General features: G+C 42.7%; 1 protein-coding gene across 1 annotated transcript in view; it reads left to right on the forward strand.

Annotated features, from left to right (window-relative positions):
- The window catches only part of PASD1 (PAS domain containing repressor 1), a 103,895-nt gene extending 91,640 nt beyond the window's left edge, over window positions 1-12,255 (forward strand). Inside the window, 6 exon segments of the mRNA XM_049643306.1 lie at window positions 3,312-3,560; window positions 7,477-7,677; window positions 7,994-8,188; window positions 8,533-8,813; window positions 10,044-10,305; window positions 12,103-12,255. Of these exon segments, the coding sequence (XP_049499263.1) occupies window positions 3,312-3,560; window positions 7,477-7,677; window positions 7,994-8,188; window positions 8,533-8,813; window positions 10,044-10,305; window positions 12,103-12,255 (1,341 nt within the window).
- The last annotated feature ends 251 nt before the right edge of the window (window positions 12,256-12,506 follow it).

Raw genomic sequence — 12,506 nt, forward strand, 5'->3', positions numbered from 1 at the left:
TGATGAGTGAAGTTGAGCATTTTTTCATGTGTCGGTTGGCCATCTGGATGTGTTCTTTGGAGAAGTGTCTATTCATGTCTTTTGCCCATTTCTTCACTGGATTATTTGTTTTTTGGGTGTTGAGTTTGAGAAGTTTTTTTATAGATTTTGGATACTAACCCTTTATCTGATATGTCATTTGCAAATATCTTCTCCCATTCTATCGGTTGCCTTTTAGTTTTGCTGATTGTTTCCTTCGCTGTGCAGAAGCTTTTTATTTTGATGAGGTCCCAGTAGTTCATTTTTTGCTTTTGTTTCCCTTGCCTCCGGAGACGTGTTGAGTAAGAAGTCGCTGTGGCCAAGATCAAAGAGGTTTTTGCCTGCTTTCTCCTCGAGGATTTTGATGGCTTCCTGTCTTACGTTGAGGTCTTTCATCCATTTTGAGTTTGTTTTTGTGTATGGGGTAAGAAAGTGGTCCAGGTTCATTCTTCTGCATGTCGCTGTCCAGTTTTCCCAGTACCACTTGCTGAAGAGACTGTCTTTATTCCATTGGATATTCATTCCTGCTTTGTCAAAGATTAGTTGGCATATGTTTGTGGGTCCATTTCTGGGTTCTCTATTCTGTTCCATTGATCTGAGTGTCTGTTCTTGTGGCAGTACCATACTGTCTTGATGATTACAGCTTTGCACTATAGCTTGAAGTCTGGGATTGTGATGCCTCCTGCTTTCGTTTTCTTTTTCAAGATTGCTTTGGCTCTTTGGGGTCTTTTCTGGTTCCATACAAATTTTAGGATTGTTTGTTCTACCTCTGTGAAGAATGCTGGTGTTATTTTGATAGGGATTGCATTGAATATGTAGATTGCTTTGGGTGGTATCGACATTTTAACAATATTTGTTCTTCGTATCCAGGAGCCTGGAATCTTTTTCTATTTTTTCTTTTTTTGTGTCTTCAATTTCTTTCATAACCTTTATATAGTTTTCAGTGTATAGATTTTTCACCTGTTTGGTTAGATTTATTCCTAGGTATTTTATGTTTTTTTTTTTTTTGTGCGACTATAAATGGGATCGATTCCTTGATTTCTCTGTCACTTCATTATTGGTGTATAGGAATGCATCTGATTTCTGTGCATTGATTTTATATCCTGAAACTTTGCTGAATTCATGAATCAATTCTAGCAGTACTTTGGTGGAATCTTTTGGGTTTTCCATATACAGTATCATGTCATGTGCTAAGAGTGAAAGTTTGACCTCCTCCTGGTTAATTTGGATGCCTTTTAGTTCTTTGTGTTGTCTGGTTGCAGAGAGTAAGACTTCCAATAGTATGTTGAACAACAGTGGCGAGAATGGACATCCCTGTCTTGTTCCTGACCTTAGGGGGAAAGCTCTCAGTTTTTCCATTGAGGATGATATTAGTGTTGGGTTGTTCATACATGGCTTTTATGATCTCGAGGTACGCTCCTTCTCTCCCTACCTTCTTGAGGGTTTTTATCAAGAAAGGATGCTGTATTTTGTCAAATGCTTTCTCTGCATCTATTGAGAGGATCATATGGTTCTTGTCCTTTCTTTTATTGATGTGGTGAATCACGTTGATTGTTTTGTGGATATTGAACCAGCCCTGCATCCCTGGTATAAATCTCACTTGGTCGTGGTGAATAATTTTTTAATGTATTGTTGGAACCAATTGGCTAATATCTTGTGGAGGATTTTTGCATCCATGTTCATCAGGGAAATTGGTCTATAGTTCTCCTTTTTAGTGGTGTCTCTGTCTGGTTTTGGAATCAAGGTAATGGTGGCTTCATAGGAAGAGTTTGGAAGTTTTCCTTCCATGTCTATTTTTTGGAACAGCTTCAAGAGAATAGGTGTTAACTCTTCCTTAAATGTTTGGTAGAATTCCCCTGGAAAGCCATCTGGCCCTGGACTCTTGTTTTTTGGCAGATTTTTGATTGCTAATTCGATTTCCTTACTGGTTATGGGTCTGTTCAAATTTTCTATTTCTTCCTGTTTCCATTTTGGTAGTGTATATGTTTCTAGGAATTTGTTCATTTCTTCCAGATTGCCCATTTTATTGGCATATAATTGCTCATAATATTCTCTTATTGTTTTTATTTCTGCTGTGTTGGTGGTGATCTCGCCTCTTTCATTATTGATTTTATTTATTTGGGTCCTTTCCTTTTTCCTTTTGATCAAACTGGCTAGTGGTTTATCAATTTTGTTAATTCTTTGAAAAACCAGCTTCTGGTTTCATTAATCTGTTCTGTGTTTTTTGGTTTCGATAGCATTAATTTCTGCTCTAATCTTTATTATTTCCTGTCTTCTGCTGGTTTGGGGTTTTATTTGCTCTTCTTTTTCCAGCTCCTTAAGGTGTAAGCTTAGGTTGTGTATCTGAGCTCTTTCTTCCTTCTTTAGGAAGGCCTGGGTTGCTATATGCTTTCCTCTTATGACCACCTTTGCTGCGTCCCAGAGATTTTGGGTTGTGGTGTTATCATTTTCATTGACTTCCACATACTTTTTAATTTCCTCTTTAACTTCTTGGTTAGTCCATTTATTCTTTAGTAGGATGATCTTCAGTCTCCAAGTATTTGTTACCTTTCCAGATTTTTTCTTGTGGATGATTTTGAGTTTCATAGCGTTGTGGTCTGAAAATATGCACGGTATGATCTTGGTCTTTTTGTACTTGCTTAGGGCTGATTTGTGCTCCAGTATATGGTCTATTCCGGAGAACGTTCCATGTATATTCTGCTGCTTTAGGATGAAATATTCTGAATATATCTGTTAAGTCCATCTGGTCCAGTGTGTCATTCAAAGCCCTTGTTTCCTTGTTGATTTTTTGATTAGATGATCTGTCCATTGCTGTGAGTGGGGTGTTGAAGTCTCCTACTATTATGGTATTACTATTGATGAGTTTCTTTATGTTTGTGATTAATTGATTTATATATTTGGGTGCTCTCACATTTGGCGCATAAATGCTTACAATTGTTAGGTCTTCTTGGTGGATAGACCCCTTGATTATGATATAATGCCCTTCTGCATCTCCTGATACAGTCTTTATTTTGAAGTCTAAATTGTCTGATATAAGTTATGGCTACTCCGGCTTTCTTTTGTTGACCATTAGCATGATAGATGGTTCTCCATCCCCTTATCAAATATGAACAGATTTTTAAGTAATGCTCTGACTTACTCCTGGTACCTGGCACATCTGATCCTTAACATAGAATAAAACTGGACACTCCTGTTTTTATGACTTAAAAGGGGAAATAAAGAGAAATCAGTAAATCTTTGATAATGTTGGTACTTCTGCTTTCTTGGTCATGAATGCCACTGTGCTTTCTTCTTCAGCTACATCATCTTTGCAGAGCTCTGAATTCGAACCTGAGGTGGAACAGGTGGATGATATGGATGAGGTGCAACAGGTGGACGAGGTGGAAAAGATGGGTCAGATTGATGAGATGGAAGAGGTGGAACAAGTAGAGAAAGAAGAAGAGGTGGAACGAGCGGAGGAGGTGGAGGAGGAGGACCAGCTAGACCAAGTGGAGCAGGAGGCCCTCTCATCCTTCAGTGTGGCTGGTGGCATCAGTGATGAGGTACCTCTGGGAGTCTTGCTCCATGTATTTGTCTGGACCACTAACCTTGCAAAACCCTGAATTTCCACTCTTGTGCTCAGGTTCATTTTGCAGAAAGCATCTTATTTTTTTTTTAACTGTATCACCATTTCTGTCATACTGGATTTTCCTATTCTGCTGAGAATCCAGTAGACCCTAGAAAATAGGGAGATTGAAGATTCTCTAAGTAAAACCAAATCTCCGTTCCTTTCTTAATGTGAAATATGCAAAGACACCTTGTGCTTGAGAGAAAGTTTGGGCCAAATGGGAAGGTTATCCACTAAGAAAAGGCAGTATTTTATTTTATTTTACTTTATTACATTTTATTTTATTTTATTTTTAAACATTCTTAAAATATAATTTATTGTCAAATTGGTTTTCATACAACACCCATTGCTCATCCCAACAAATGCCCTCCTCCCTGCCCATAACCCACTTTCCCCTATCCCCCACCCCCATCTACCCTTAGTTTGTTCTCAGTCCTTAAGAGTCTTTTATGGTTTGCCTCCCTTCCTCTCTGTAACTTTTATTCCCCGTTTCCTCTCCCCCCTGGTCTTCTGTTATGTTTCTCAAGATCCACATATGAGTGAAAACATATGGTATCTGTCTTACTCTGCCTGGCTTATTTCACTTAGCATAATACCCTCCAGTTCCATCCACATTGCTGCAAATGGCCAGATTTCATTCTTTCTCATTGCCAAGTAGTATTCCATTGTATATATAAACCACATCTTCTTTATCCATTCATCCATCGATGGACATTTGGGCTCTTTCCATAATTTGGCTATTGTTGAAAGTGCTGCTATAAGCATTGGGGTACATGTGCCCTATGCATCAGCACTCCTGTATCTTTTGGGTAGATTTCTAGCAGTGCTATTGCTGGGTCATAGGGTAGTTCTATTTTTCATTTTTTGAGGAACCTCCACACTGTTTTCTAGAGTGGCTGCATCATTTTGCATTCCTACCAGCAGTGCAAGAGGGTTCCCATCTCTCCACATCCTCACCAGCATCTATAGTCTCCTGATTTGTTCATTTTAGCCACTCTGACTGACATGAAATGGTATCTGAGTGTGGTTTTGATTTGTATTTCCCTGATGAGGAGTGACGTTGAGCATCTTTTCATGTGTCTGTTGGCCATCCGGATGTCTTCTTTGGAAAAGTTTCTATTCATGTCTTTTACCCATTTCTTCACTGGATTATTTGTTTTTCAGGTGTGGAGTTTGGTGAGTTCTTTATAGATTTTAGATACTAGCCTTTTTTCCGATGTGTCATTTGCAAATATCTTTTCCCATTCCATCGGTTGCCTTTTAGTTTTATTGATTGTTTCCTTTGCTGTACAGAAGCTTTTTATCTTGATGAGGTCCCAATAGTTCACTTTTGATTTTAATTCCCTTGGGAAAGGCAGTACTTTAAAGCACTGTTCCTTATCACCTGTGAGGGAATGCTAACCATCTCCAAGAAAGATGACTTTCCTGCTTACCATAGCAGCACCTCCCCACCACAAGCTAGGTTTCTCCAATGGAATTTTTTTTAGGCTAGAAGCATGCCTTTCAGAATGTTAGATGTAGCCAACCTTCAAATGTCAACATTGATGTATGGTCTGAGGCCAAATCAATACATTTGGATTAACTACTCTGTTGCTCTTCTATCCTCAAATTTGTGTACGTAATGACAGATTTGGACAATCATCTTTTATAATAGACAAGATTATTAAAATCAGGATTGGCAGGCAAGGTAATGAGTTTATGGTTTGTTACATGGAATTGTGTGCATTAATTATGAAGCCTAAGATGAGTCACTCCCTATTGTAATGAGAAGAACTGAGGGATAGAAGACAGTGTGCAGTGACTTTGGCACATCCCTGCATGTCAGTTTCTCCATCTTGAAATGGTCTGCTTGCCTTGCAGGGATTTTTGGACTGCTATGAAAAATTTTTGAACAATTTAAAAGAAAATTTCTGTATAAATCCATTTTGTCCTTATTTATGTCTTTATTATGCCAAAATGCTGTGGTTCCCCTTCCACTGTTGACGTTTCTCTTCTGCTTTGAATGAATTTATAACTAAACTTTCAATATAATATTTGTTTAAAATAGTCAAAATAACCAGCAATGAGTGTGCATAATAAAGTTCTGCATGTGGTACATGGGCTTATTGGGCTTATTTTGGGGTGCCATGGATTGACAGGCTGGAATGTAGCCAGAAGATGGAGACAGGATGGAGGAAGGCTGAAAAATGTCATATTGTCAGTAGTGGGAGGTAGTCACAGTGGAAGGCATTGGAGAAGGGAGGCTGGGAAGGGACAGGACAGCCTGATCCAAGTAGCTGCATAGCCATCATGTTCCTGAAGTGGAAGACAAGTCTCCAGTGGATCAAACTAGGGTGGAGAGCTAGCAGCTCAGGACTGGCAACTTTCCATTCCTCTCAAGAAAGCCTTTCTTAGATGAGTTAGGTTACCTCCCCAGGTGGTGAGCTTCCTCACCTTCCACAGAAAAGTTTGAGACAGGCTTGGTAGCTCATCTACCAAAGACAGCAAAGATTCTTGCTTGGAGAATGGGAGTGTGGATGTGATAACCTATAAGGTTTGTCGCTTCCAGTCTTGAGTTTATACTTTTTATTTTATTTTATTTTATTTTATTTTATTTTATTTTATTTATTTCATTTCATTTCATTTCATTTCATTTGTTTATTGAAAGCCTGCTTTCTTTTTTTTAATATTTATTTTGAAAGAGAATTAGAGCATGTGTGGCGGGGGGTGGGGGGTGGGTGGTGAGAGAGAGGGAGACACAGAATCTGAAGCAGGTTCCAGGCTCTGAGCTGTCAGCACAGAGCCCAACATGGGGCTAGAACCCACAAACCATGAGATCATGACCTGAGTCAAAGTTGGATGCTTAGCTGACTGAACCACCCAGGTGTACTGAATGCCTGATTTCTTATATGAAGATCTATATACTATATAACAAAAGAAGGACAATTGGACAATTTTCAATGGCTTAAAATATATGATTTTTTATTCCAAGTGAGAAAAACAACTTGCATGTATTTTCCTCTGTCTCTCTTTAATAATTCAGCTGTGTGCTTCCATTAGCCATAAAGGGGTTTAAGGCCACAGTATAGAATAGAAGGCCACAGAAGAGACTTTTGTTTTTGTTTTCTAGTAGTCGCATGCGTATGTACTTTCTCGTCATTAATACTGACACTGTGGCTCTCTCATCTTGTTTATACACACAATATCTAGCCCAGATCAGGCGAACGATAGCTTTCACAGATAGCTTTTTTCCAAGAACCCCACCTCTTTCCTGCCCCCTTAGCTAGCTAGTTGAGAAGCCATGTCCACTTTATTAAATTCTCTCAAATATGTCCCTTCATTTGTATGTGTCCTTCCTCTGGTCTGTTTCAGGCCCCTGTTACCTCTACTATAACTGTATGGACAGCACTTACTTTAGAGGACATTGTGAAGGTCAGATCTGTGGATTTCTTTGTAGTGCTTATAAGAGCACCTGGAACAAAGGAAGTGCAAGTTGACCATTCCTCTTACCACATTGCCAACAGGGGCATCTGATAGATGTTTCCCACATGCCTCATCTGTGATATGACTCACTGCATTCTGAGTCTTCCACTAAGGACTTTGGGCAGGCGGCTTCACACTTTGGGGCCAATTCCATAGCTTTATGTTTTGAGGCAAAAAATCTGACTAAATGATTCCCATGATCCATTTCTGATCTAGAAATCCTGGATTCTGTAACCATTTCTTCAGACTTTCTAGTAACGAATGAAATTGGGAGTGGAGTGACATCATTCACATTCTCAGTCTTTAAAAACTTGGAAATAAAGCAATATGGTAGGATTTGGAGAACCTGGTGTCCCTATCTATGAACCACAAGCAATTCCTCCCCACAGCTATTAGAACCACTACCGTCAATTGCATTGTACATCAACAAACGGGAACTGGGGCTGATGAGGAAGTTTAGGGAGCAGCTGGAAGAAAAGACTCGGATGCTGCAGGCTGAGATCAGAAGCCTACAAGACGCACTGGAAATGATGAAGGAGCAGCTTCGGAGAACAGAGGATTCTGGCTTTCAGATCAGAGGCCAGTTCCATGTAAGTAAGAGGCAGAAGGGAGAGGAGAAAGGGACCTTGATAGTTTTCAAGGAGTTAGTAGGGCCTGCTAGTAGTGACAGCAGCTGCTCCAGGATGGCATGGGACATTTGGAGTGGTATTCAGCAGTGACATCTGGCTTTGCTCTTTGTCTCTTGGCTGCAGTGGCTGAGATGGGCCCAGCTGGGCTCTGGCAATGGCAGACGGCCTTATATACAACCAGGGCTTCCTGTGAGCCTGCCTGAAGGCACTGTGGCTCCATGCCCTGAGGAAAGGTGTGGCTCCTGAATAGTACCTTTGTGATACTGTGTCCTTACAGATGCAGCCAACCACCTCACACCACCTTCACTGTCCTGAGCCCCAGTCTTTGGAGCCAGTGCCCAAGAAACCGCGCACTGAGCAAATGGAGGGGCCCTTCCCAGATTTCAAGGACACCAGCCTTTCCTGTGGTTCATCTTCCCGCTATTTCAAATTCCCTGAGGAGCTTGAGGAGCCTTGTGATGCCTCCAACCAGGTAGGGAAAGACTGTTTTAACTACGTAGCTGAAAAGAGATTTGATTTTCATGAAAATTGGGGCTCACCTGGTTCTCCTGAGGGGTAGTGCCTACTCGGTTGCAGTTCATTTACCTGAGATAAAAAAAAAAATCTTGACTAACTAGACCTGGACACACATCCACACATACATGTACATATGTTCTGAATTGTAGCTTATTTAGCCAAGAGCATGACTGCAACTAGTGCCTTAGCAAACAAGTAAGATAGTTACCCAGACCAAGCCCAGAGATGCAGGGCCAGTCATCTTCTGCTTCAGGAGAACAGAGGGGGAGCATTCCAGCAATCTCTGGGGGGCTCTTGCAGACACTGAGGTACTGTCATCTCTTTCCTTTGGATGCAACATGTGCAGGGGCAGTAACAATACCTGTAGCAGCAGATCCTGTGGGAAACCAGATGCTGCAAATACGCCTGCTAAACCAGGCTGGCATGGCTGTGTCCCTCTGTGATGACCTTGTTACATTTATGCAGAACCAGCCCGTCGTTGTTCCTGTCCAGTTAATGGCTGGACAACATCCCCCTGACTACTGTCAAGATGAAAACCTTGGGGGCCTCGAAGATGACAGAGGGAAGAAGTGCATGGGACAGTGGCAGTGGCTAAGATCCCTGCTTTCCCCTTGTGACTGGACGCCATGACTAAAACCATGAGTGACTTGTCCACAGGACACCAAAAGTGCCCTCATCAAAAGCAGCATGCTCCCACCCATCTTGCTCTGTGGCCACTGGTTCTCTACCTCTGTGTTCACAGTGTGTGGCCAAGCATGCATTGATGGAACAGAGAAGTCTCCATGAAAATAGAAGGCCTAGATGAGTACACCCCCAAGCTAGGGAATTAGCATGCAAATCTTGAAATCTCTTGGCTTCATCCACCCAAGCCCAGACTCATGGCACAGGGTATCTATAGGGAAGTCTTGAGTGCCCATATCTGAATAACTTCTGGCTCTCAGCTTTCTTCTCCCACTTCACTGGGATCTGGTGATCACAACAGATCAGATGAAGTGGTCTCCATGAATTGACAATCTGTGGGAGAGAAGTGGGCGTGAAACATTTGCTTGATGGCCAATGAATTCCAAAGAGCTAACATCACAGAAGGACTAAGCCCTGGAGACAGTATGAGGACATGAACACATTTTTTGTTCAGTGATAGTCTGTGGCCCCAAATTCCAGAAAGAGAAGACTCTGCTCAGCAATGAAGGGGTTGTATATAGCACATGCTTGATGCCCAATAAATATTTTTGAATGAATGCCAGTTCTCTGTGTGGGCCTCCCAGAGCTCCAGATTTCCTTCTGGGCCTTCCTGTAGGATCAGTGACCCTGATACGTGGGGTAGGTGGGTTAGTGCCATGTTTTGCACTGGCCTGATCAGAATCCACTTGAGGAAGTTGTGGAAAGTACAGATTCGGAAGTCCCTATTTATCCCAAGAGCCCCAGACATAGTGTTTTGGAGAGAGCGCTGGACTTGCAATGAGGAACTGGCCTGGCACCCCCATTCAGCTACCAGCTCCTTCAGTGACAAAGGACAAGGCACTGACTTTGGGTGGGTAAAGTAACTTGCATTAAGGCATGTGGCAGAGCCAGGAGTGTCCAAGTAAAACAAATAAAACTACTTGAGACAAAAGACTAATTAATCTCAATCTTTACATTCACTTTAATGTGGCAAATGGAATCTTACTCAGGCAAAGTGAGAGTGCAAACCAGTGAATCCTGATTTAGCCACCAAAACGAAATGTGCCATAAGCACCTACTGATGAGCAAGGCAATGGCTCCTGGGTCATCATTGTTCCCTGATCCACGTCACTGTAACATGTTTCTTTCAGTTTTCTTCCTGAGGACCAGCAGGGGTCCCCCATCAATCTGCTGCCACTGCTGTATAGTTCCGGCTCTGAGACAGGTTCCTCTACCAGCTTTTCTGAGTCTCCCATAAATTCTGACTCAAACTGAGTCACCCTGGAGACCTCACAGGATTACATTCAACTTTGGCAACAGCTACCAGATCCACAGTATCACATTTACTTCCAAGTGAATACTTATCCTTCCAGTGAGCAGGCCACTATGCAGGACCAAGCCACCTGGGCCCAGGTATACAATTCCTTTCTCCTCTCCTCCCCAGCCCAGGTCAGGGGTTCTGTATGGAGGCTGGGTCTTTTCCCCAAAAGGCACACACAACAGGAGTATGCTATCTGTGTGAAATCCAGGCTTCAAAGCTCAGTAAATTTGAGGGTGGTTACTCACATGGTGGTGGCAGGCACTGCTGAGTAAAAAGATTCTCTTCAGGGTTCCATGAAAAAGTGCGCTGTCCTCATGTATATTAAATGCAATCTCACATGGAAACTTCTTAAACATATGTTACCTGGGCAAAGTGAGTCATGCCATATGCTGAAATCATTGCCAGAGGCCAGGCCCCTTTCTGAACTTGTGGATCTTTAGTTCCCTCGTACAAAGTCCAGAGCCTAGTATGAGTATGTTTCCTTGTACTGAAAATAAACAAGGGTCCTTCTATGGAATGTGCTTGGTATTCATCCACAGAGTGCTCCATATTTGACAGGACAGACCCCACTTTGGGCACTGTCTGTAATAGTCATGTTTCCAGGGCAGTGTTAGCAGCTGGTCCAGATGGCAGTCACATATTGGATTTTGCTCCCAGGTACACTCCCAGCAAGCCCCTTGGGACCATAAATTCTCAATATGACTAAAAGCACTTATAAAGGTGTTTTGATTCTGGATTTAGAAACCTTGATGGAGTCTAACCTCTGATTTTTAAAACTATCAAGAACAAGAAAAGGAAAAAAAACAGTAGACCAAGGCAGGATGAGGGAGTTTGGTTATTTTAAATGGCTAAAGTGTGATTATTTTCACATACACACCTGGACCAACTGGACTGCCAGTCCTCAGAAAAGTTGATCCATGAGAGGGACTTCTCATGCAAAGAGACCAGATGCTCAGTGGACCCTGTAGTTGAGTTACCAAGCCAGACTCTGGTTAAACCCTTCATCATGTCTGCTTTTGAGGCACTGTCGTCTGGATGGGTCCTTAGAAGCAGAGCTGAGACAAAGCTGAACAGGTATCTCAGGGAAGTGGAGAAGGGAGGACCCCTGGGAGGTTGTTGGGAGAATGCAGTGGAATGGCCAAGGGCAGGACCATGTGGGAGCTTCCTTGTCCACAAGACTTCAGGGGCTCCCCACACCCTGCCTTGACTCATTTCCACTGTCCTCTGGGCACTCCCTGTCCCCAAGTCCCCAAGCATATCAATCTTTCTTCCCATAGCCCAGCCCTGCTCTGTCTGTTCTTCTGTATTCTCTTCCACCCCTTTGGTTGTACTTCTTGAAATCTTACATCACCCTCAAAACCCAACCCAAGGGATCCTTCCTCCTTAAACAGAAAAGGCTCCCCCAGCCTACTCTTTGTAATACCACGTTTGTGTCTGACCCTCGTCCCCACTATACAACTTAGAGTGGGTTGTTGTTACCTTTACCATCACATTGTTCAAGTGGGCCAAGTACCTCACTGGTAAGTGAGGCTTAGCAATGAAGTTACTTAGTCTGAGCAGTGTAAAAGCAAGGTCCAAGGGTAGGGGCAGGAAGAGACCTTCCAAGCCTTCAGCTAGCCATGACTGGCAGAGAAGCTGGACTAGGGAGGGCCAGACACAGAACTCAGTAGCCTTAGGCATTAAGACAACTTTGGGAGAGTCCAGTGCTACTTTTGCTGGTCTTTCAGGCAAGATGCTGTTGAAACATGAAAGTGGAGAGGAACCCCGTTTTCCCCAGCTGCACTTTCTAGCAGCACCTTGTAGGCGTGTGTTCCAAAGAGATATTTCTCAGTAGCTTGCTGACTTGAACTAAAGGGAGCTTCTCACCTTGTCCCCCTTTTTCTTAGCAGGTGCCAGCTACTGAAGTAGGAAGCCAGGGATCTCCAGATTCAGAGGCTTTCCAGGACCGTGATGAATTAACACCAGGCCAAATCAACTATTTCATGTCTGCAGAACAGTCCAGCTTGGATGAACACCAGTGGGATTTTCATACTGAACCTTGAGAGAAGAGGGACAGACAGACCAATGAGGCCTGCATGGCCAGGGGAACTCCAATGCTTACAGAATCCCCTGGAGTAGGGGTTGAAGAATGGGGTGGGTACTTTCTTTTCTTTCTTGATAAGTTCTGTTTGGGATTGTTGAGCACAACCTGTTTCTTGGAAGTTGTGTTTCAGCGGCAGCCTGTGATCCCCAGTGTGCTAATATGTAACAGTAGCCAGGCCACAGCAGGAGACCACTGTCCTCACCTACCCTG

The sequence above is a fragment of the Panthera uncia genome, chromosome X, assembly GCF_023721935.1.
Source record: "Panthera uncia isolate 11264 chromosome X, Puncia_PCG_1.0, whole genome shotgun sequence".
NCBI lineage: Eukaryota > Metazoa > Chordata > Mammalia > Carnivora > Felidae > Panthera > Panthera uncia.